At 35.9% G+C, this 26,591-nt stretch overlaps 1 protein-coding gene and 1 long non-coding RNA gene across 2 annotated transcripts in view; one reads left to right on the forward strand and one right to left on the reverse strand.

Annotated features, from left to right (window-relative positions):
- Positions 1 to 7,054, reverse strand: part of LOC111509869 (beta-alanyl-bioamine nonribosomal peptide synthetase ebony) — a 39,150-nt gene extending 32,096 nt beyond the window's left edge. The window contains exons 1-4 of the mRNA XM_023165718.2: positions 6,920 to 7,054; positions 6,453 to 6,582; positions 1,025 to 1,309; positions 743 to 904 (exon numbers count right to left, since the gene is read on the reverse strand). Of these exons, the coding sequence (XP_023021486.2) occupies positions 743 to 904; positions 1,025 to 1,309; positions 6,453 to 6,579 (574 nt within the window). The 5' untranslated portion in view covers positions 6,580 to 6,582; positions 6,920 to 7,054. The remainder of the gene's footprint in view (positions 1 to 742; positions 905 to 1,024; positions 1,310 to 6,452; positions 6,583 to 6,919) is intronic.
- Positions 1 to 26,336, forward strand: part of LOC141483865 (uncharacterized) — a 71,226-nt gene extending 44,890 nt beyond the window's left edge. Inside the window, exon 3 of the long non-coding RNA XR_012466336.1 lies at positions 26,105 to 26,336. This is a non-coding gene — a long non-coding RNA (uncharacterized lncRNA). The remainder of the gene's footprint in view (positions 1 to 26,104) is intronic.
- The last annotated feature ends 255 nt before the right edge of the window (positions 26,337 to 26,591 follow it).

The raw sequence follows: 26,591 nt of genomic DNA on the forward strand, positions 1-26,591 counted from the left end.
TCCTGTTGTAGGGGGAAGTACAACCGTGGAACGGACGATTTGGGATGCAAACTCCTATAGAAATGCATTATTTTTCGGGTCTTCACGTCGAGTTGATACAGCTCCTCCTGAGTCCACTTCACTACTCCAAACGAGTAGAGTAAGATTGGAACGGCAAGCATATTTGTTGCAGCAACTTTGTTCTTTCCCGACAGTTCCGATGACCAGATCTGTCGAAGTTTGTGCTGATACTTGCCGCGGAGATAGTTTTTCACTGCTGTTACCTCTCGTGAGTGGCTTTGTTCCACCCCGAGGTAAGTATACGTCTCTCCGGCATACAGATGTTGTAAGATGCTTCCATCTACGAGCTGCACATCCTCTCCGTAGTCCTCGCATCGGCCAGAGGATTATTATTATTATTGTTAATATTTGTTTCTTGAAGATTACGACTTTGAAACGCGAAATTTTGACTTCCCACTCAAAATTTTGACATTGACCTAGTGATTTCGAGTTTGAAGTCAATATTTCGGGAATAAAGTTAAAATTTTCAGTTTAAATTCATAATTTCGATATCTAAGTCGGCTTCTCGAGTTTCAAATTCGTTATTTTCTAGAAACAGATAATCAAATCATGTGGACCCTTTTGCACTTCCGTAATAACTACTTTCGTACAACATCTGTGAATACCCATAAAATCAACACGTGTTGGGAATACAGCAATTGCTGTTTGTTTGATAACATTCACACTTCTTTAAAGAGCTCACCTTTTGGTTTCCCAGTACTTCCTGAGGTATATAACACAATAGCAATGTCTTGTTGAACACGACAATTATCATCTTTGGTGATTCGTTCGCCGGATTGTATTTTTTTGCTTCGATCTAGTAGATCTTCAAAAGACAACTCCATTTGCTGGAACCAATTGGATACTGAAAAAATGTCATTCATTGATATGGAAAACTATTATCTGATGGTTTTACTCTGCTTCCTCTCGATTGAACTGAATCTCATTCTGAAAAAAGTAATTAGTTTTTTTTACAATGCCTCACCTTCGTCAGATATAATCAGAATTGGTTTGGCATCGTTAACTATATATTCTGTTCTCCACTTGGGAAATTCTGGATCCAATGGTAAATATGCTGCTCCAGCTTTCCATATTGCTAGTAGTGCCATAATCATTCGATCACTAGGCGCCATTCTCACTCCAATTATATAATCTCCATCGTTATTACAGGTAACGTTATCATTCAACATTATATTTCTTAAAATGTTCGATAGTTCAGTTGTTATTCTAGCGAGTTCAGAGTAAGTATGATTGTAACACTGTCCATTCACTAAAAAAGATGCTGAGTATAGATGGGTCACATGTAAATCTATAGAAAGTATATAGAAGTTGTGAGCACTTTCGATTTGGTAAAATAGCGCGTTCAAAAATTCAGGTTAATTTAAGTTTGTAGACTCACTGAATCTATCATAATACGGTATAGTATCAAATCAGAACAGAAATCTAAAGAAATTAACTGTGAAAGTTCGAGCCCGTCTCGGATATACCTACACAGTAGGATGAATGGACTGACGCCTATCAGAAAACAACTACTCCACTGGCTAATACCACGAACGGCGTTGGATTATATCCGACAGGCGTCAGTGCAGGAATCCACAGAACATTTCCTGCATATGAAATTGGCAATACAACTGAAACAGACGACCTTCAATTTTGGAACGGGCACCGGTTTCGCGCTCCTTAGCCACTCGTCAGTGCAAGATAGTGACCAATATCGACCTAAAGCCAATGATACTCCATAATTGAGAATCGAAATTCTTTCAGACTATTTCATTCCTCGTCTTGAGTTGGAGCGAACATCAAAAATGTCACTCCATCTAGTGGACGAGGTATTAACCAACTGCATATCCAAAATTTGCTCGATTCCTCTGAATGAAGAAGAAAAACTTTCTTATTAGTCAGTGGGCTATGCTTGAAGACAGGCAGTAAACAGATCTAAAGAAATGAACTTTAAACGTTTTTGATGTTCTCTCCAACTTAATAATAATAATAATAATGATCTTTATTGGGTGGAATACAATATAACATCCAAAAGTCGAAGTTCAAAACTGCAGTGTAGAACACTACAGGTTTGTTCTACCATTTAACCTCCACAGCCAGCTACGAGAACTGGCAACAACAAAAAAAAATAAAAAAAAATAAAACAAATACAAACAAAAAAAAACAAAAAAAAATGGAAAAAGTAATATATTATACACCTGATATCAATCAGCATTCCAATAACAACAAAAAAAATATACATACGAATAAACTATTGAGTATTTAAGTTTGTTTACCTAATAGTTCAATTTTCAATTTTTGCCTAGAAATACCTATTTTGAAATGTTTTGAATGAGGGGGAGGAAGGAATGAAATACTCTGAAAGAATTTCTATTTTCAATTATGGAACATCATTGACTGATTGAATTGAATTTCGATTTTCAATTATGGAATATCATTGACTCTTTCAGTTGTATTGCCAATTACATATGCAAGACATTTTCTGTGAAGATTCCTCACTGACGCCTGTCCAATATAATCCAACGCCGTTCGACCCCAAAAAACTATATTTGAAATGAACAGGGTGACAATTTGAAAACTTACAATGGCTATGTCTGAGCAACTAAATAAGGTATAAGAAATCGCTATTTATTTGAATTGAAAATTTAATTTCAATTAATAATTTTAGAAGGGTTTAAAACATTCTCATTACCATCATAGCAATAATATTGAGACTCTGACACGTTTCATGCCAAAGAAGGGGTGTTTGAAATATTAGTTTTTGAGAGGTATTTTTGTATTGCATTTTTTGCTTCAAGACGGGAAACGACACCCTTATCATCAATACATTTTATTTTCATTTGTACACGTATGTATGTATGTATGTTTTACAAAACAGCTGAATCTGTGCGAGCAGCAAGGTTTTATTGTGGCTCACACCTATTTAAACTCGACCAAATAAACCCAGCTTCTTGAGGAGGTCGATTAGTTAACATGGTTACTGATCTTTCAGGTCAGATGGTAAGTGTGGTTCTACCAAACTCTGAAAACCTGATTCGGTCCGCAGCGGGGCAGGCACAAAGTATATACTTTGCTGTTTCATCATATTCAAAACAGTGACAACACACACTGTCTTTCGACAGTCCTAGCAGATAGTTGTTGGTTCACAGATGGATCAAAAACACCTTTCCGGTTCTGGTGCACGTGTTTTTAATCTCAAACCCGGGACAGAGCTATCAACCTGCCTAGGAACCTATGCGACTGTATTCCAAACGGATTTGTATGCTATTGAATTGTGTGCGGAGAGATTGGAAGAATCCAACCTCATACACAAGTCAATAACAATATTTTCGGACAGTCAAGCGGCGTTGGAAGCTCTTGGCTCCTACCAAGCAACGTCTCAATTGGTAGCAAATTGCCAAAAACGACTCTCGTCAATAAAGAGACTATCTCTGGTCCGGATTCCTGGCCATACTGGCCTGGAAGGCAATGAGGCTGCTGATACCCTTGCTTGCAAAAGAGGGTGCTGCAAGCAGCTTCATCGGACCAGAACCTGTCATTGGCATCGCTTTAGGCTTTGCCAAACAACGATTGAACACTTAGATGGCGAGAAGATTTATGAACTTCTGACAGAATCTTCCAAGGCTAACTCCAAGGCGTTTATTCACCCTGCGAAGCTTGATACCAAACAGTTGTTGGACTACAGTAGAGATAAACTACGATATCTAAAAGGCCTTTTCACAGGTCACTGCCCCTCTGGGGCCCGAATCAGGTTTTTAGAGTTCGGCAGAGCTGTATTATTACTATCTAACCAGAAAGATCATTCACCATACAAACTTTTCGGCTGTGTTCATTTGGTCGAGGATTGAGCTACAATAAAACCTTGCGGGTTGCGATGGAGCCTACCTAACCTAACCTAGTCTCTGCATATGATTTTCTAGACGACAGTGACCTGTAAGGAGGCCTGGAAGACATCTACTGTAGTAAGGCATCTACTGTAGTCCAACAACTGTTCGGTTTCAAGCTTCGAAGGGTGAATGAACGCTTTGGAGTGAGACAATCCTGGAAGATTTTGCCAGAAGTCTTCAAATCTTCTTGCCATCTAGGTGTTCAAAGTTTGTTTGGCAAAGCCTAAAGCAATACCAATTACATGTTTGGTCAGATGAAGCTACTTGCAGCACCCTTCTTTGCAAGGGAGTCAGCAGCCTCATCGCCACAGGTCAGTGTGGCCAGGAATACTGACTAAAGAAAATTTGTTGAGTGTTCCTATCGAGGAGAGTCTTTTCTGGCAATTTGCTACCAATTCAGATGATGCTCGGTAGGAGTCAAGAGCTTTCAGCGCCGTTTGATTGTCCAAGAAAATTTTTATTGACTTGTGTATGAGATTGGATTCTACTAATCTCTCCGCACGCAATTCAGTAGTTTAGATTTCCGCTTGAACTACAGTCGCATATATTCCTAGGCAGGTTGATATCTCTGTCCTGGGTCTGCAACTGAGAACACCTGCACCAGAGCCGCGAGGTGTTATTGATCCATCTGTGAACCAACAATCATCTGTATTTATTGTAGAGAAGATCAGCGTTTGTTGAGAACAATCAAAGTATTTAACCACCTGGAGGGAAATGTAAGTCACGTTTATATTCGCTAACTAGTAGCAAAATTCCAGGTAACTGGTACTATCACAAATAAAAAAAAGGATCAACCAAGAATACTGGGCGAAGCAACGCAAATGAGGTACTCGGACAGTTTGCAATGAATCATACTTCATCGACTTGGCAGCTACATCTACCGGATTATCCTGCGAATTTGTAAGGAAAGTACTTGATAGGTGGTATTTTTCGATATTAGCAGACTGTATATAATAAGGTTACTGAGACTTTATATATTGGAAATAATATCACTGTATTGTACTTTCATGACAAACCTTAGTGAGTTGAGCTATATAGATGCGCCGGCAGATTTTTAGACACTGGTCAGAGAGGCGGTAAATCTCTTGTTTCGTGGTACCACACACGCACGCCCGATACTCGAAGGTACTAGTGTCAATATAAATACATACAGTGTGATACAAAATAAATGAGTTTAAATAAGAATGGAACACTTGAATTACAAAAATTTCATCCAAAATAAAATGCAATTCTTTCAAAACGTGGTGACAATGACCACGAGAGAAGAATTGAATTTTGTGAAATCATGACTGCTAGAAGTATCGCAGAACCTCGGCTCATTTGAAATATTTGCTTTAGTGACGAGTGCACTTTTTATTCAAATGGGCACACAAATGATCAAAACTGTCGTCACTGGAGTGACGAGAACCCACGACTATTTAGAGAAGGGCATACGCAATACCCCGAAAAAGTTAATGTCTGGGCTGGTAAATTGTGAGATGCAATTGTTGGTCCATTATACATAGAAGGAACTTTAATTGACGAAATATATGCTCACATGCTAGAAAGGTCTACCGAACCTTGGATAGTTCATGAATTAGAGAATCAGCAGTTTATTATTAGGAGAAAATTTAATACATTTCCAACAGGATGAGACATCTTCTCATCATGTAGTTACAGTTAGACAATGTTTAAATCATAATTATGCTACTTGATGGATTGGAAGAAGATTTCCTATTGAATGACCTCTTAGATCTCCGGACCTATCTTCTCTTGGTTTTTTTGTCTTGGCTACCCTGACTTAATAGAGCAACTGAAGGACAGAATGCCGAGCTATTTCCAGAGAAACATTCGATAATGTACGTCAAGAGTTTGGAAATATACTCTATTATTGTCTTGAAAACAAAAGAAATCATTTTCAATGTTTTTCAAATCAATAATGGAAAATAGTATTGTAATTTAAATGAATAGTGTTTCATTCAATAAATTGAAAACTACTTCATCAAATGTAGCTTCGTAAGGTGCCACTTTTGGGCTTTTTGATAAGGTATCCCAAGTAGGGGGTTGCCATTCAAGAATATAAATTGGGAGTGGCAGGGGGCGAGGGGGTGAGTGAAAATAAATTATCTATTATATCATTTCATTTCCACCTCCCTATTATGGAAGTTGTATTCAACGATTTCTTATACTTCATTTGGTTTCTCGAATATAGCCATTGTAAATTTTCAAATTGTCACCCTACAGTAATTGAAATTGCATTGAAACCGACCAATTTTTGAGTTAAGTTTAAAGAATTTGTCGGCAGAAAAGACAAGCCAAAATTCAATAATTTTTCTCGATATTACTATTCCAACTTTGAAGTTGGAGCACATTTTCTCAAAAGAAAAACGTTTATGAATTGTCGTAAACGATAACTTAGTAGAACTATTAGTGGGCAAACTGCTATTGTAGACACTTTCCTGGATTTTATTGTCGATGCGGCCGAAATTTAAACTGGTTCATTTTTTATTTGAAATATAGAATACACTATAAATTCAGAATACTCACCTTCGAATAAAACTGCAGAATGATGTTCATTTCGGTTTGCAATGTTGTCAAAAATTTCAATTAAATGGTTACCCGTGTAACATTTTGAAGATCCTCTCAAAATCGAAAATGTTGTATTTTCACTCATTGCCTGAAACATAACACTTTGAATAAAGAATTATAGATATTTTGCTAAGATGAGCTGTCAATTTTTCTAAGCATACTCTCAAATGTGGGTCCTATATGATTTCAGATGAACTTTTTCTTAGAACATACGTTTCAATTGAATTGAATTCACTTGACATTTAAATGTAAATATTGAATAATATTGAGAATGAGGTTATTAACAACTCGATAGCGTGAACACTGAGTTATTTGATAATAATGCACATTGGGACGGAGTTTCCGAATTTGCATATCTGTGAACAGATATGTATCATAAATATTTATCTCTGAATGATTTTATAATGAAAACTTGAATGAGATACCGAAATTTTATGTCCGCTGCTTCAACAAATGATTTCAAGAACTTTTTTTGCAAAACCCAGCTTCACTTTAGTTGTAGTGTTGCGAACGATATCAAACTTGAACTAAGACTGTTTATGAATATTTTATATGTTTGCAGTTCAAAGATATCCTTCTGATAACATCACTGTTGATTGAGTTATATCAATTGTTGCTGAATGTGATGAAAAATTTTTGTACAGGGTGATTCATTTGCACATAAAATTTCGAATCGACTGTAAACTCTGCACGACTAATTACTTATGAATTAGAACAAATAAATCCCGAACAAAATCTCTCATCCGATATGCGAGTATAAAAAGTATTTTCATATATTTTTCATTGTTGAGCAGACTTCATTTGAGTTTATGATTATATCGAAGATATTTAATTTCACAAATTTCTCGAGTAACTCGTTTTTAAGATGAAAATTTAAGACACACAGAGTTTTTTGCTTTAGCTGAAAGTGAGAAAAGGACACACAGTTGCTTCTTGGCGTCAGTTACAATTGAATGGTGAAAACATTTATCAGAATTAGTTATTCCTGATTTTAAACTGTTAGTCAAGTGGGGTCAGTTGCACTGACAGTAATACAGATCGTAATGGTGTACACTTTACAAGAAAGAACTGAAATTATTATTATTTATGGTGCTGAAGATAGATGTGCTCGTAGGACAGCCCGGGTTTTTAATGAAAGGCATGCAGGCCAAAATGTGAGTCACCGATATGTTCTAGACCTTGTTCAAAAATTTGAAGAGACCAATTCTGTGTGCAACAAAGCAGGAAAGCAGCCGAGAATTCTTACGGAAGCCGCACAGATTGAGATTTTAGGCCAATTCTTTTATATTCATTCGTCGTCGATATTCTCAATCCCAATTTCATCAAAAGTTGCTGACAAAATATCAAATGGGCTTATTGCTGTATTTAAATCAACATCTTCATCGTTTTTTTCACTAGTGGACTCTGCGTTCAAGCATGTGGACAATGTCCACAAGCTTTAGAACATCTCAATCCAATTTTTCTGCATCCACATTTGCCGCCACAACCTTTTGTACAATTTGAATTGTCATTTGAATTCTCTGATTTTGGAGCACCGTACATTGCTATTAGAAAATGTATTCCAGCATTGACAAGGGCATCTCGAGCGCAATTTTCTTGTTGGGATATTTTTGCAGAATTGTGTAAATCGGGTCTTTTTTCAAACATCTCCATGACTTTAATTTTTTCTTTCCCAAAAAGTGTTGAAGTTGTGTTACATCCAATCATAGCATGTAGAAACAGAATGTTTTTCTTGCAGTGTGGATATTTATTGAGGCTCTCAGTCGAGTGTATTTTTGTTTCAACATTGTTTTTCCCTGGTTTCTTAAAAAATGGATGTAGGTTGATCAAGTATTTGTGTGCGTGCTATGAGAAGTACCAATAGATCTTTGTCTTCACCAACGATAATTGTAGCATTATTTATTGATTTTTCAATTGCTGTTTCAACTGTTAAGACGCCAGTATCATCACGTGATTGTCTTGTAGAAATACCAACTTTTTCGAAATTCTCATTGAGCTCTTTGATTATTTTCTTTTGTTGAATCGATTAGATGAAAATTTTTCTTGACTGATAGGAATTTCCATCGATTCATTGAAGTGCACTTCACAAGATGTAGAAAGGGCTGCGGTTGGTTTAAGTTGTTCCATCGCTTTGATATTTTTAATGGTGTCGGAGTTAACATCAAAAATGACAACAGTATTTTGACCAAAATTGTTTGATGAATAATTAATATATTTGTTAATGATAACATTGAATGTATCATTTTTTTGCCATACAACACGATGTAACAGGTAAACCATCAAGGCGTACCACCCATACAAGTATACCAACCTAAATTAATTTTACAATTTTGCATGTATTATAATAATAATATTATTATCTATGGTTCACCTGTATGGGATACCTATATAGCATAAATAGGGTTAGCTTTGCATTAGTTTCTAGTTTTAATTTTTCTCTTTGAAGATGATCACTTGGTGATCGAAACACGTGCCGAAGTGTTAAAAATAACGATTTGGTGTTGGGAAAAAACTCCAGTAATATTCAGTACTACACCAAAGGTTCCAAACAGTGCATCATAAGTACACTTTTTGTAGATAATCGTATGAGAAATAACTTTTATAATCACCTTTACTGACCTCCGAGCCATAAGTCGCGAGATATTTGCGAAAAACTGATTTTCTTGACTTTTTGACCCTTATAACTTATTTAGCCGGCACGATATCAATGTCGATTTTTCACATTTTCTTTAAAACGACATATTGAAGGTGCATACCAAAATTCAGCTCAGTAGAAATTTTTCCGCAGATTGAGGTTTAAAAAACCTAAAATGACTGGAATAAATGAACTCACACCAGTATTTTGCAGATTTATCAACCTGTATTACAAGGAATGGGATTTTTAGCCTATTCCCTAAAAGGGCAAGAAAAATCTTCTGAATGACTATAGACCAGTTGCTTTGCTATCCGTTATATAAAAACTCATGGAGAAAGCTGTAAACCACCAACTCCTTGTATATTTGGAAAGCTTCAACATCTTGAGCGATCATCAATACGGCTTTCGGAAACAGACAGCACATTTGTCTCATCATTCCATTTAGATTACAGGACATGAAAAGATAATTGTCTTCGAACCGGATATAATGATGTAAGGTCGGACAATTCCGCTTTCTGCTTCTATAAGTTTGTTGAGGGTTGAAATGGACTAGGACATATTGGTGTCTTAGCACAATCATGTCGCTGGAATTGTAAAGGCTACTTCCCAAAAGCTTGTAACACTGTTCCGAACTAGAAAACTGAACTTACCTCAGTAACTTTCGATGATTTATAAAGCTTTATAAACTTTGGAATATTGTTCTCATGTATGGGGCTCCGCAATTGAGCATACCCTGAAGCTGCTGGATTCTATCCAGAAAACAGTCATCCTCCTGATTGGAGACACGTACATCACTTGTAACCTTGATAGTCTAGAACAGGGGTCTCCAAACTTTGAAGCCTTCGGGCCATAATAATTTTTTCAGTTTGTTCCAAGGGCCAATTTCTGCCCTTAACTATATTTCTAGACTAGGAAAGTTGCAACGTGAGTGACGTAAGCAAACTTACGCTTTTTTTGCATTTCAATTATTATTGTGTATTGTGACACTTAACGACATCTAGTGGCGAATAGTGATACTATGTACTATCTTTTTCAGCTACCCGCTAGGTGGCATTAGGCGTAATTAAATATTTGGAATTACCGCATTGGTTCGAGAAAGTTGTGGTTCTAGCTAGTGTATTCCGATCACCTCGAGATGTCAGTAATAATTGCATATAAAAAGGCTAGCGGCGCAACTGCGTGTTAGTCTGCGTTGGAAAGGCGAAGGAAGCGAAACTGTCTATTGTGAAATAAAGTAACACCCGTCAATAAAAGTATTTTGATTTGACTTATTGTTTTTATGTGTGATTTGTTAGTGTGGAAAAGAAGCGAAAAATCGACAGTGAATGCAGAACGTTCCAAGAAAATTGGAACGTTCAGTATTTTGTGATTGAGTTCAGTAATAAGGCGCTATTTTCAATTTGTAATGAAACCATAGCTGTTCTCAAAGACTATAACATTAAACGACACTATGAATCGAAACATCTTCAAAGTTACTCCAAGTATACAGAAAGTTTGCGGAAGGAAAAATTTGAAGCTTTGAAACGCGGACGCAAAACGTGACAATTATCATTCTGTGTTTTCTTCTTCAACTTATCACAGCAATAGTAACAACAATTAGGTAATCATTGGCTGTTGCGGGCCAGATTGATGACAGTAAATCATTGGCTGTCGCGGGCCGGATTGATGACACTGGCGGGCCGGATTTGGTCCGCGGGCCGTAGTTTGGAGACCCCTCTAGTCTAGAATATCGAAGAAAGATCTGAAAGTTGTCTTTCTTCTATAGATACTTTCATGGAAGGTGTTCGAGTGACTTGGCACATTTGATTTCACCAAGAACGGTACATATCAGAAATACGCGACGGACTTTGGCTGCTGAAGATGACCGCCGTAGTTGCAGTTCAAACGGTGATTTTCCGGCAAAATCCGGAAAATCACCAAAACATTCAACAGTAAACTTCCATTTCCAAACCGAAGGTTTTTCAGATTATCCCATCTGAACACTTTTCATCATCTCGATAGACACCCAGGACATTTTAAGTTGAAATAAAATGAGTAAAAACATATATTGAACAATTTTATTAAAAAATATAGTAAAAACTTATTCGTAAGATCCTAGGTAGCAGTCACCACACCACTCTCCTCAGCAATCTACAGCAGGTTGGGTGAGGAGAGTGATGTGATGACTGCTACCTAGGACCTTTCGAATAATTTTTTAGTTTTCAGTACATTTTTCAATAAAACCGTTTAGCATACATTTTATTCTAGTTATTTCATTTTCAAGTTTTCAATTTTCATCCACCCTAATGTCACACTGTTCTCGGCACTTTTTAACTTTTCTCTTCAAATTGGGTGGTGTATTGCTGACGACGTATAATTTTTAGCCACCTTCACGCCACACAGTCCTCGACACGATACAAAATCCTGACTTGGGTGGTAGATCCATGCTTGTATCTCGATTCTGAGTTCACGTAGTTCTTTGTGTACATTATATTGGATTTGCATCTTTTTCATAGTGTACTGTAATAGTACTAGTCAAGTCCTGCCATTTGATACTCATCTTAGGCTAGTTATGGAAAAATGTGTAATCCGCCATTTTGTTTCTGCGGCCATCTTTGAACTTGCATCTTTCCTGAAGTGTACTACTATCCTACTACTTGAGCCCTGTTATTTGATACCCATATTGAGGTAGTTGTGGGGAAATTTGTAAACCGCCATTTTGTAGCTGCGGCCATCTTGGATTTACAATAATACAGAATTCATGAAATTATATTATCTCCGAAACTTATTGTGTGTATCAAATATCAGATCAATCTGTTGACAGGAAGAGAATAAAACTTCAATTACCACTTGACAAAAACAAATAAATAATAAACAAACGAACAAACACGACAAACTGAATGGAAACGTTTAAAAAAAAACATCAACCCATCATGAAGTGAATCAAATTTTCCAATAATTTTACTTGATAGATGAATCTCTGTATCTCTGTGAAGTGTCACGTCATTAACAGAATTTTGTAAAGGTGTATTACCAAATAAATTCGTACAAATTTGATGAAGTATCATCTGTGCTGTATGTATTTGAGATACGTGTTGGTTGAAGATCATATGACGATAGTAAATGAGATAATATCTGTGATTGTTGACTGTTAAGACCATGCAAAATCATCTAAAAATACCAGCACTGATTACATAATGCGCTAAAATCAGATATTGTTCATCAATTAGATATTTTTCATAATTTTTAATGAATGGCACGAAGCCCCTATATCTTTTTCAATGCAGTATTCTTCAAGACGTATAATATCTAGTGTTTCAACAACTCATTTCACGATCAGTAATTTTGTCGGGAACCACCCTGTAGAACATATAACAGTAACTATAACGCAAGCAACGGTGGTGGTACTATCCTGAGTCAGCAGGATTATCGGCGTACGGGGGACGGAGGAAAGCCAACAAACAATATAGACAAAAACAGTTGTACTACAATATCTGACTTGTAATTTTGTGACACTGTTTTCATCAAGTTTGCAACTCGATACGACACCTCAGTTTACTTAGCGTGACTTCTTTTGTCCCTAACAACTCCCAATATCAAACCTATTACTACATCTGAATCGAGTAAGATGTATTCTCAGCTCTTGAACACATTGAATATATGCTAATCTAGGCCACTTTCAAAGAGGGGTGAAGTTTATTCCACAGACCACTTTAGAGAAATGATATTCTGATTCTCTTCGTATCACAGACGGTTATTAATATACATGTTGAGTAACCTTCGGTTTTCATTTCATTTCACAACTATGATAGGATTGTTTTTCGCTTTCCTTGAAAATTTGCTATCACCTCAACCACCTCTAGTGTACAAGCCGTGGTGGAAGACAAATAGCAACACTATCCAGGCTACTATGTTCTGAAATTAAATAGTTTTTCTGTAAGGTATTCGAAAACACACTTCGATGTGATATTCCCATTTGAAAGTTCACAAAACCGCGATATCTGTTTCGCTATACGATAGCATGTTAAGAATCACACGTTAAAAGGTAAGACCTCGTTAGTCTTTAGCTCGCACAAATTCAACTTCTGAGGGTTGTCGTTCGTAGGGGTACGACAGCTGGTTAACGGAAAAATAGACAGATTTTAAAGAGATCCTCCGGTGTCACAATACTGTTTGTAAAAATTCTGTGTCGTGCTTTTATAGTCATTTGAATCATTAGAAATACCACTACCTACCAGTTTTCAAATACATCGGCCAGAGCCGACGAGCGATTAAAACCCGCTTCAAGGAGCATTGTGCACATATGAAATACGGAAGGATAGAACAATCCAGTGAAACTGATTAAGCATGTGCATGACACCAGGCTACTCGATGCATGTGAGAGTCTAGAAATAGCAAAATGTAAGAACAGCATGAATGGCGATAAGGGACCCATCCCGTTTAGCCCGCTTTTTAATCTTCTGTTAGGAAGAGAATAATTACTAAGAGCTTGCAGGTAGTTAATTACCAAGAAATTCCATATTGGACTTCAGGTATACAACCTCAGGTAACAAATTTTAGTATATAAGGATCAACCAGACTAGACTAGGTAGCAATTTTCTTCTCCTGAGGATGCTAACTTTGTTGGCGAAATGCGCGTCGAGTGCGACAAAAAAATATCAGTTTGGTGTTAGGGCAATTGATTTCGAAAAAAGTTATTCATTTTTGTTTAAGTTGCTTCAAATACCTATTTATACAGTTTATAAAGCAGGCATTCTGTCATACATATGGTCAATTTGAGAATCAATCAACTCATTCAACATATAAAAATGAAATGAATAACAACACTTTTGTCTAAATACCACTGGTTTCGGGTTTGATCCCATTATAATAATGATAATAATGATAATGGGAGGGGTGAAGGTAGCCTTTGGCTAACCCTTTTTTTATGTATAAATGTATATATTTCATGCATAATAAACGATATTATTATACAGGGTCCTGCAACAGTGGCGCGGTGTTCCATATCTCAATTTAGGAAACAGATAGGATTCTAAATTTCTATAATATCACCTCATTGCACGAGCTAGACAAAATAAAAATATTGGCAGTCACACAGGGTGTTCAATTTTTTCTGGGCGGATCCCAACTGTGTTTTTTTAAATAGCAACCTATATTTTTATTGCTTTTTCGGTCTCTACATAGAAAATAAAGGACACTTCGAAAATATTGACGGTTTTCGAGATATCTAGCATGACAGGTTTTTTTTTCTAATATTCGTCACTCTGTGAAGTCGACCTGTGATATACAGGGTATAAAAAACCGCTTGCTACATATTGTAAATAAAAATTTGCAGAATCTTCCTTATTTTAAATGAAACACCCTGTATATTATTGATCCATAAGGAGCATCAACGAAACCTCTACAAGTATTCCTCTACAAGTATTCCCTATGGCTAGGTTCAATAGTTTTACTTAAAAAAACATTTTTTTCGAAAAATGGTCGTTCTTCCTTTTTCTACGCCATAAACTCGATGAAAGACATTTTTCAAAGCAAAATCCATTTGACGACTGATAAGAATGTACGAAAGATATCTTGTTTCAATTTTGAACATTACAGCGTGTGCAAACAAATATTTTTTTACGAAATAAATGTTTGTACCTATCACATTTTGCTAAATGGAAAATTATTTTCTCATAAATCGTGCAATATCAAACGAAAAAAGATTAAATGAAAAAACATTGCAAATATTACTCATTTTTTCTTCCATGTTATGGTGTATATTCATGAATTATTCAGGGCTCAAGTTCTAGATATTTAAATTTGTCAACTGAAAAACTACAAAACTAAAAAAGAAAGAGTTTAATGAACGTTGATAATGAAACTTCTATAAAATATGTTCGACATGTATTCCATTTTCTTGAATGCAGAGCTGAAGTCTATGTTTGAAAGACTGTTCTATCCTGCCCAAGACAGCTGGTGTAATGCTGCCAATAGCATTCGTTATTCTAAGTCGCATATTTTCGAAAGAAGCTGGTGGCTAGGTGGCTCGGTGGCTCGACGTAAACCATATTTTTTATGTATCCTCATAGGAAAAAATCCAGTTTTGTTAAATCTGGTGATCTAGCGGGCCACCGTACAGACCCATTCCGTCCTATACATTTATTGGGAAATACTTCATTCAGATGATCTCTCTCTTTTGCCGAATAGTGAGCAGGTGCACATACACTGTTCCATTCATATCTCCCTGAAGAAAGTATGGACCAATTACATATTCTCCAATGATGCCTCCCCAGACATTTATCGACCACCTATATTGATAGTCCACCTGTCTCAATAAGTAGAGATTTTCTGTCGAATAATAATGGTATTTATGTCGATTCACAAATCAATTTTTATGGAATGTCGATTCATCCGACCATAAAATGTTATTGAAAAAATATTCGTTTCGACGAATTTTTCCCATGACCCAATTGCAAAATCTCACTCTTTTCTCAGAATCGGTATACAGTATGAGATGGATGAAAGCGATGTTCCTTCAAAACTCGTTGCACGGATCTATCACTTATATCCACTATTTCACCAATTTGTCGTTGACTCCTACTAGGATCTTCTTCAACGGCAAGAATTCATTATCTTCATTAGTAGCTGGCTTGATGCGCTCATGTTTAGAATAATTGATACATCCGGTTTCAACAAATCGTTTAGTTTTATTTTATTCGCTGAAGGTTGTTTTAGACCGAAAAAATATGGCACAAACTTCGAGATTATTGAAATTATTGTAATCATTGAAGAACGTACATTTTGCGGTTTAATTCAAAACTTGTTTATCTAGCAACAGGTAATTTTAGGCATGGGGCGATATTTTAAGGAAAGGCTTGGACAAAAACTATGCATCAAATGAAGCACGGTGTTCTATTTAGAGAATAAATGTGTTATAAACATAATATATATCTCGATCACAGCCGTCACATATGGATTTCACAGTAAGAAAATCATTGATATTATGGCGATACAATAGAGAGTTGTCATTTTTAGAAGAAAATAAAAAATAAGAAAAACTATAGGACACGGTATAATGTACAAAATTGAAACAAGATATCTTTCGTACATTCTTATCAGTCGTCAAATGGATTTCGCTTTGAAAAAAGTCTTTCATCGAGTTTATGGCGTAGAAATAAGAAGAACGACCATTTTTCGAAAAAAAATGCTTTTTTAAGAAAAACTATTGAACCTAGCCATAGGGAATACTTGTAGAGGAATACTTGTAGAGGTTTCGTTGACGCTTTTTATGTATCAATAATATACAGGGTGCTCCATTTAAAATAAGGAAGATTCTGCAAATTTCTGTTTACAATATGTGGCAAGCGGTTTTTCATACCCTGTATATCACAGGTCGACTTCAGATACATCGTTTGAGAGAGTTACCACTGTAGAATATTCGAACAAAAAAAAATACAATTGGACTTGGCACAACTTTATAATTTCAAATATTCTGAGTGGCGAATATTGGAAAAAAAAACCTGTATTGCTAGATATCTCGAAAACCGTCAATATTTTCGGAGTGAAGATATAATAATAATAATGTTTATTTATCAAAAAATTACAATATTGAATACATAATTTTATATCAGTAGTGCTTGAGAGATGCATAAATAAACAATGGCATCACTGAAGAAACAATCGCAAGACCTTGTGCGTGATATAGCCTCTAGAAAAGATTCAAAAAAATGACAAAAAAAAACATTCATGTAGCACATAATACAATATTTAAAATATCACAATGATTGGTTGTCAGTTTCATGCAAGATATTACATGTTATAAATATCACAGTCGAGTCGGTAAAAGCGTCGCATCCAGATCAAGTGAATAACACGATCGGTTTGAAATCTCAGTGAAACATAATATACATATATCACATTACAAATTATCTAAATATCACCAATAGATGATTAACAGTTTTATGCAAGGTATCACATGAGATAAATATCACAGTCGGTAAAAAGTCACATCTAGAGTCTTATGTCATTGTCATTGTCTTTTGAATATGACAAACAATTTGTTGAAACTTATAAATTATAACAGGTTTGAATTTTTGCAGTTTTTACAGTAAAATAATTTTTTGGAATATATCTCTGTCATAACTATTTAGCCAATTTTTTACTTGTTTCTTAAACTTAACGTAGTTTTGACTAGTTTTTATGGTTTTAGGTAATAAATCCCAAGTTTTTGGACCGAGATAGCTGCAGTGTCTCTGTCCCACTGTTTTGATACATTTCGGAACCACAACACTATGTTTCTGTCTCCTCGTATTGTATGGGTGATCCGAGCGTGTTATTTTAATTTTTTTTTTATTTATTTTCTGCAACATTTTTTGGCAAAAGAGTTGTCTAACATCGAAAATGCCACTTTCTTTGTATAAATTATCGCTTGGATACATCCTTCCTTTGCCCAAGAGGATTTTAAGAATTTTTCTTTGTACAATATTGAGGCAATTTAAGTATGTGTCATTTACTCCTCCCCATCCTATTATGCCGTATAAAAGTTGGGACTGAACTAAACTATAATACACAGTTGTCAAATGGGTGATATCAAGGTATTCTTTCAAGAGTTTGAATCTTGATATGAATCCTCGAAGTTTATTTCTGAGATACATGAAGTGTCTTTTATTTTCTATGTTGAAACCGAAAAAATGATAAAAAATATAGATTGTCATTTGAAAAAACACAGTTGGGATCCGCCCAGAAAAAATTGAACACCCTGTGTGACCGCCAATATTCTTATTTTGTCGAGCTCGAGTAATGAGGTGATATTATAGAAATTCAGATTTCTATCTATTTCCTAAATAGTTTTTTGATGAAATCTAATGAACCAAACGTCGCATTGCAAATTAGTTCATATCAATTTATGACAAATGAAACAGTTTGGAAAGTTCCCGTCTTTCCTTTTAAATCATTCGAAATAAAGGCGGTAAGGTCAAAAAACTAGATAGATCAATTGAGACCTGTCAAATTTTAAATTGGCTCAGAATAATCATAGGTCTATTCATTGGACACTATTTTCCAACTGCGATCAACACGAACAACCCATGGAATTCGTGTGTCATGAAATAACTCCAATACACGAACATGGAAGATAATATCTATGCCTTTGAGTTCATATATCAAATATATATCATGGCGATCGGGGCATCTGGTCCGAGCTGTCTTGATAAATTGTTATTATTATGTAATTGTTTGGGAGTAGCAGCCCCGATTCAGATAACAAGAGGCTACAAAATATATGTGACTGTCATATTAGTATCTTCACTACTGTGCTATATTCATTCAAGTTATGAAAAGCAATCAACACAGTTCCAGAAAATCAATTATTTCATTAGAATATTTGAATATATATCCAGTGTTCTCCTGATGTGTGCAACTACAACAGCTCAAATTATAATTCTGGCTCATTCGAAGAAATGGAAAAATATGTTCTACTCTCTCAAGAAAGTCGACAGTTTGTTTGAAACTCCTTGCGAAAGGATTCAGATGACTTTCTGGATATCCTTATTTGGTATCCATGTCATGATTTTTATTGCTATTGGCTTGGATTTGTATATTTTGGGCATTGATAAATCACAGTACTATGTAGTAAGAGACATTCATTATTACCAGGTGACTATTCTAATGTTCCTGTGGTTGTGGCTGATCATAGAAGTTCGAAACCGATTCATATTACTGAACAATAATTTAAATGATTCAGTGAAGGTTCATGATAGTTTTAAGATATACCATATGTATAGTGGGAACATCACCGAAAGAATGCTGAAGAAACTTGATATCCAGAAGGAACTGAAGACCGTTGCTAAATGCCATGAAAGTCTCTCTGAAGTTGTGGATAGTGTTAACAATTTGTTTGGCATAATATTACTGTTTTATGTGATGTTCATAATATGTCATATGGTATCTTACATAATTTTAATAATTGTTGCTTCTACGATGATCAAAATAAACAACGATTTGTCAACCGAAGGATTGAAATCCCTTGGCAGTGTATGGTTGATAAACAGTTTCGTGAGTATTTTCATCAGTAGTACCTCAGGATATCATTGATGAATTTCCACTTTGTTATTTAGCAATACCATAGTTTCATCTATTGCTGGACAACTTGAACACTCAATTTCACGATTCTAAATGTTCTGACTATTGTACCTACTATTGAATGATACTTGAAAGTGAAAATAATGATAAAAAACTTTCAAAACAAGCTTTTATTTGAGTGCTCTGAAAAGATCAAAATAAAATGTTATGAAAATTATGATAAAATCTTGTCGTGATTCCTAGAATAAATCTCTACATTTTCAGTCAGATGAAATTTAAATTAAATTTTGAATCACATTAAATCATCTATCAGAATGTTTCTTAATTTATATTTCATCTCACTGAATATGTAGAGATTTCTTCTAGGCATCACGACAATCTTTTATCATAATCTCAATTCTCTAAAGTCATAAATGAATGTGGTTAATGTGATTTGAATTTATTTTGATCTTTTTAGGGCACTTAAATAAAAGCTTGTTTTGAAAGTTTCTTATCATTATCTTATTTTATAATTTTTAGTTTCAATCGATAGTTATCGATCAATACGAAAGTCCATATATAAAACGGAAAGTCCTTCAACAGAAAAACTCAAGAAGCGGGGAAAACTATGATTAGTATAAGCTAAATTATATAGAAGTAGGTAGGTACCGACTCCTCTGGCATACCTTACAGAAGAATCAGCTTGTTATATTTCTCAGTCTATTCATTTCATTGATGGCGTCATTATTACATTGCCGAGTCCCAGTTAATTTCGAACAGTCTAATTCATCTATCAGGAGGCCTTCTATTGATATGACCCTACTTAAAGCCACGTACGCTTGGCCGGCAGCGAACAACTTTGAACCCAAGTATACAACAGCGTGGTCAACCGTACTACCCTACATTTTGTGAACTGTACAAGCCCAGCATAAAACAATTGGCAGCATGCTTTTGAAGTGTTGAATGAAGAAGCTGAGCAGGAAAACTTGGAGGAAATTATATGGCCCTGTTTCTGGAGATCACAAATGTATGACACGGACATTCCATCAGTCCGTATCGACGTCGACAGGATGGGATCCACGTTATTCCACCGGAATCTGTGCAATTTTCAGCTAAATTTAGCCATGGTACAGTTGAACGTAGAATGTTGCCAATTATTTCATGCTGGGCTTGTACAGTTCACAAAATGCAGGGTAGTACGGTTGACCACGCTGTTATATACTTGGGTTCAAAGTTGTTCGCTACCGGCCAAGTAGAGCTTTAGGTAGGGCCACATCAATAGAAGGCCTGCTAATAGAAGAAAAGACTGTTCGAAATTAACTGGGACTCGGTCATGTAATGATGACGCCATCAATGAAATGAACAGACTAAGAAATATAACAAGCTCATTCTTCTGTAAGGTATGCCGGAGGAGTAGGTACCTACCTACTTCTATAGAATATAGTTTATCCTAATAATAGTTTTCCTCGTTCCTTAAGTTTTTCTGTTGAATGACTCTTCGTTTTATATACACTGTGTCCGTAAAGTATGGAACAAATTCATTTTTAGCTAAACAGATCATTTTAAGAAATAATCCTGAAACACGTCGATTTTTTATGTTAATTTACGTTAATTTACGTTCGAGTAATGACGTCACCGTCATTTTTTTTGAATGGAACACCCCCATTTTGTCTCAATTTTCGGATTACTCTAGCTGAGCTGATTCCAAAAATGTATCACATGTTGATTCCAATTGGTACAGGGTGGACAAAAATACAGTAGTTGTGTGTGTGCTAATAAAGTAACGCGTAACATTCTTTATTAGGTAAATTAACAATATTATCAAAAATACTTATTGTTTAGCGGCAATTGGTTTAAATGTAACACCCCGTAGTTTACTACATGTTTAGAGTAATAGAAATGAGCTGTTTCCAAACATGTTTGGTACTTGTGGTCTAGCAGACAGAATATGAAAGAAATTATTTCTTATCTACATTTATAAAAAACATAGTCGTCTGGTTTTTTGTGAAATATCATTATTTGTTTAGTAATTTATTGATGTTCAGTGACAGTTTAGTACTACAATATTTTTGGATTTTTGGTATTCGTGAATATTCGAATGATTGCTCAGATTTAATTGGAAGTAGAAATGGAGTTAAGTATAAAACAAAGAATTGAAATACTTATGATGATTGGGTATGGAGACAGATCGCGAACTCAGATGGAAGTGTGCAATTTGTTTAATGATAAATATCCAGAAAGACCTATAACGCGTTCAACAATCAGTAAGCTGGAAACGAAATTTCGAGAAACTGGTACGGTTGCAAATGTAAGCGAATCAGGTCGTCCCCCTGCAAATGCTGATACAGCATTAGATGTTTTACTGAGTTTTGAAGAAGATGCGCACACTTCTGTTCGTAAAGTTAGTCGCGAAATCGGTGTTGGCAAAATAACGGTACACAAACTATTGAAGCTTGAGAAATGGCATCCTTATAAAATCAAACTTGTGCAAGAATTAAACGAAGATGATCCCGATAGACGACTCCAATTTTGCGAAGAAATGATGGATAAATGTCACCGAGACCCTCTCTTGATACAAAACATTATTTTTTCTGATGAGTCCACTTTCACATTAAATGGTGAGGTTAACCGTCAGAATTGTAGATACTGGGCAAAAGAAAACCCCCACTGGATGCGTGAGCATCATACACAATACCCTCAAAAGGTAAATGTATGGGCTGGAATTGTACGAAATCGAATCATTGGACCCTACTTCATCGAAGGTAATTTGAACGGGGCAAAGTACCTTGAGTTTTTAAGGGGGTATCTCGTACCTACTTTACGTATATTCCCAGCAGACGTAATCCTGGAGGTTTTGATGAAAGTTTATGGTTTCAACAGGATGGTGCACCTCCACATTATGCTTTAGATGTTAGAAGGTACGTAGATGAAATTTTTCCGAACAGGTGGATTGGTAGACGTGGACCCACTGAATGGCCAGCGAGGTCACCTGATTCAAATCCTTTGGATTATTTTCTGTGGGGCCATCTGAAGAATGTTATTAAAACGAAACCAGTAAATATTGAAGATGTACAAGTGAAAATTCGAACAGAAATAAACAATATCACGCAAGAAACCATACACAAGGTTCAACAAGAATTTGTACACCGTTTGGGTTACTGTCAAATACAGCAAGGGCTGCAGTTCGAACATTTAATATAAAGTTATGTATTCCAGCATATTCTGTCCGCTAGACAATAAGTATTTTTGATAATATTGTTAATTTACCTAATAAAGAATGTTACGCGTTACTTTATTAGCACACACAAAACTACTGTATTTTTGTCCACCCTGTACCAATTGGAATCAACATGTGATACATTTTTGGAATCAGCTCAGCTAGAGTAATCCGAAAATTGATACAAAATGGGGGTGTTCCATTAAAAAAAAATGACGCTGACGTCATTACTCGAACGCAATTCACCCTGTATATTAGATTATTATTTTAAAATACGGTAAATCAACATAAAAAATCGACGTGTTTCAGGATTATTTCTTAAAATTACCTGTTTAGTTGAAAATGAATTTGTTCCATACTTTACGGACACAGTGTATGGACTTCCGTATTGATCGTATATTTTTTTTTATTGAAGCCAACCCTGGATGTGACATCTATTTCATGGTGGGCCTACCAACTGCCTATCATGAACAAATGCGTATACAAAATTTCGTGTCCCTGCTATTTACCGCTGAGGAGATCTCTCGTACGAAGCCGATCCTGGCAGCAGCATCAGGTCACGTTTATGATTAACATGCATTGTCATCGGTTCTGGACTAGCATGCAAAATTTCAGGTCAATCGGATACCAGGACTTGCAAGATTTGTTAACATACATACAAGTCAAGTTTAATAAAAACTTTTAATAAAAAATGAAAGCTAATGGTGGCAAACCCCTTGCTGACGTGAACAATATGATCTAAAATTGTTGACGTTCATGTCGAAATTTTTCAGAGAATATAATAACTGTCAGCTCATTTTCATTATTGGACTTTATAATGACCTTCATTATTGATAATTCCAGTAAATTAGTTTTCACCAACTATTTCAATTGCAATTGCATAAATTCATGCCATATCCATCATTTCTGCCTGGGTGATTATCCTTGAAAATTGTTCATTATGAAGTCCAATAATGAAACATTTGACTTTATAATGACAACTTACTGAAACTATCAATAATGAAGGCATTAAAGTTGCGATTCTAGGCCACGTTTCCTTGATGGAAAATACGCAGTCTCTGACTGAGTCGCTTTCAGCATCAGGAGTGGGTTGACAAAATGAAAATTATTCATGAATTAAACAAAAGTTATTTCTACATAAGGGTCGAAAGAATCGTCAACATCAAATATATCCAAAGATTGAATGTTTGGGCAGAAATTTTGAGTTGCCATATTATATGACCATACTTTATGACAGCAAACCCAAATGGTGAAATATATTTCAGTTTTTTCAAAATCGATTCATGTCAAGTATCAACAACACTTTTTCAATAAATCAATCAATATACTTCATTGTTCAAGGAGAGATATTTTTATTGACAAAACTCAAAGTCAGTACATAATTGAATCCTGTAGGGTATAATAGGATTTGAGCAAAAGTATTTTTTTGAATTGAAGGGGTTATATTTTTGGGAAAGAACGTTTTTGGCTTTCTACGAACAATTGCTTACTACAATAACCCCAAAATGCAATACCATATCGCAGGTGTGATTCGATTAGAGAAAAAAATGTCACCATACTCATTGGCAGACTTAGTTCCTAAGACATAACTCTCACTGCAACGCAGCCCGATGCCAGTTTCCTTTTGAGACTGTGGATGTGGATATGAAATTTCAGGTTACTATCAATTTCAATGCCAAGAAATTTGGTACAGACTTTGTTTTCAATGGTTCTATTGTCAAATATAAGAGGTTCATGAATGTACTTGAAAGTTGAAAGGCTAGTTTTTTTTGCATTGAAGCAGAGATGGTTTGAGTCGCACCAGTGTTTAACCTTCTTCAAATCATCCTCCATTTTTTATTTTAGTAACTCACAATTAGACTCCTTACACATCAATGTCGTGTCATCAGCAAATATTGTGAACTGGCCCTGTATATCAATACTGGCTGAGTCATTTATATTGTGGAATATGACTATTTATAGGCCGTTCGAGTACTTTCACTTATCTCCGCTTTCCATTTTCCGCTTCACTGGTTCCGTGGGAGATGACCGTTTTGGCGGGAGTTGTCCATTTTTCGCTTGATGATGGGTTTCCAAATGTTGCGTATTTCTACGCTGGCTTGGCTGAATACGTTGTTGGACAACATGTATGCGGCTTCCTTGAATTTTCTCCTAAACCAATGTTCCTCTCTGTGCAAGATCTCAGCTTGGGACCACTCGATGTTGTGTTGATGGGTCCAAACATGGTCTGCTATTCCTGATTTGCTGGTTTCCCCTCGCTGTGTGTGTTTCTTGTGCTCGGCAATGCGAACATTCAATGGCCTCTTAGTTTCACCAATATAAGATTTTCCGCACTCACAGGGTATCCGGTAAATGCAATTTTTGGAATCACAGTCCGCGTTTGGTGGCCTGGTTTTGGTGAGGCTGCTACGGATCTGAAGCAGGTTCTGATGTTGTACTTGGAACTAATTCTTTTTATCCTCTCCGATAATCCTCTGATGTAGGGAAGTGCAAGCACTGGTTGTGACGGCTTCTCTTCCTTGCGAGGCTCCTGCTGTCTTCTAGCCAAAGTCTTTTCTACCATCGCTTTGGAGTAGCCATTCTGTTGAAGATCATTTTTGATGATGTCTAGTTCCTTCTCGAGACCTTCCTTCGTATTACAAAGCCCAAAAGCACGGTCTAATAGAGTGAAATTGATGGAAGGTCTCACGCTGTTGATGTGTTTCAGGAAGGCGTCTAGTTCAGTATTCCCATGGTTCCATATTATGAAGGTGTCGTCAACATATCTCAACCAGACTCGAGGTTTCTTGTGGGCTTCTCTAATGGCCAGAGTTTCAAACCACTCCATATATATCCCACGGAACCAGTGAAGCGGAAAATGGAAAGCGAGGATGAGTGAAAGTACTCGAAAGACCTATAAATAGTCATCTCTTGGAGGAATCAGTCCAGTCATCACCCGAAGACGATTGTAGATACTAGCAATCGAAACGTCGTGAAATAACGTGACTTGGAATCTCTCCACTTTTTATTTTTTTTTCTTTTTTCATTTCTTTATTTTTATTTATTCAATTGTTTTATTTTTACTTGTATTTTATTTCACTATTGTTTCATTTCAGGTTTATTTTGGTTAATTCAATTGTTATTTTCAGCTACTCATTTTCAATTCTTCTTTTTTTTAGTTGTTTCAGGGATTTCAAATCATTTTATATAGTAGACAATGGAAGTCCGAACTAGTGATATTCCACGCGCATCTCAAAAAACTGATGCTTTGACCTTGCCTCCAGATGAATAGGTCTTCGCCTTCTTTGGAGCCGGTTCTCCCACTTGAGTCCACTGTTTTGATAATTTTTTATCTCGGGTGTAAAGTGGTGCACTTATCTTCCATCCATGGTTGTGAAACGACGCAAGATTTCTTCTTTGTTGCTGTGAAACTTCGCTGAACACCCAACTGCAACATCTTCACGACACTGTTTTTACTTGAGTGTGAGCAAACGCGGTACCCATCTTGCACACAGTGTTCCCATGTCCAAATTTTTAGATAATATACGATGTATCGCATTTTTTGAAATGCCTACTAAGTCTGCTAGCTCGCACTTTCGAATGGAAGTATTGTACCACCTAACGATGGCCAATTTTCTCCATTTTCACAAATTCACCAAAAAAGTCGCTATTGATGGCTGCCAAACAAATACCAAACGACGCAGCGTCTTCAAACTTGAAACATATGCTTTGCCTAATATCTTGGTTTCAATTTTTCAGATTCATATAATTATAGTAGCTGCTGCAGGCAACTCCCTCACAAAGGAAGCTATGAAAACCATAACAGTTTGTTATGGAATACTCAACATGGAACATCCAAATTTACAACACGAATCGGATGTCTTGAAGGAAGAACTGAAAATACTATCTCTACAAGTGGCAAATAGAAAACCACAACTGACAGCGTCTGGATTTTTCGTTGCTGATTTTCCGATGTTGGGTTTCATTTTAACGAGTGTTTCGTCTCAAGTTATTGTGCTTGTGCAGTTCATGAAGGAAACTGCAAAACGCAATTAAGATGTGACTACTGAAGTGGGATGAGAAACGTAGAGTTTTGTTGGGGAAGTTTAAAGTCGATAAATAGAAAGTTTTTGTGAAATTCACAATAAAGGTATATTTTACGAATCAGAAGACTAATATTACGTATCAGTGTGTTCCCAACTCAATAGTAAATCAACTGATTTGATGTCTAGATGGAGCTTTCGCG

Source organism: Leptinotarsa decemlineata, unplaced genomic scaffold (genome assembly GCF_025532065.1).
Source record: "Leptinotarsa decemlineata unplaced genomic scaffold, Ldec_3_MD MMD2_tig00004307_RagTag_RagTag, whole genome shotgun sequence".
NCBI classification, from domain to species: domain Eukaryota; kingdom Metazoa; phylum Arthropoda; class Insecta; order Coleoptera; family Chrysomelidae; genus Leptinotarsa; species Leptinotarsa decemlineata.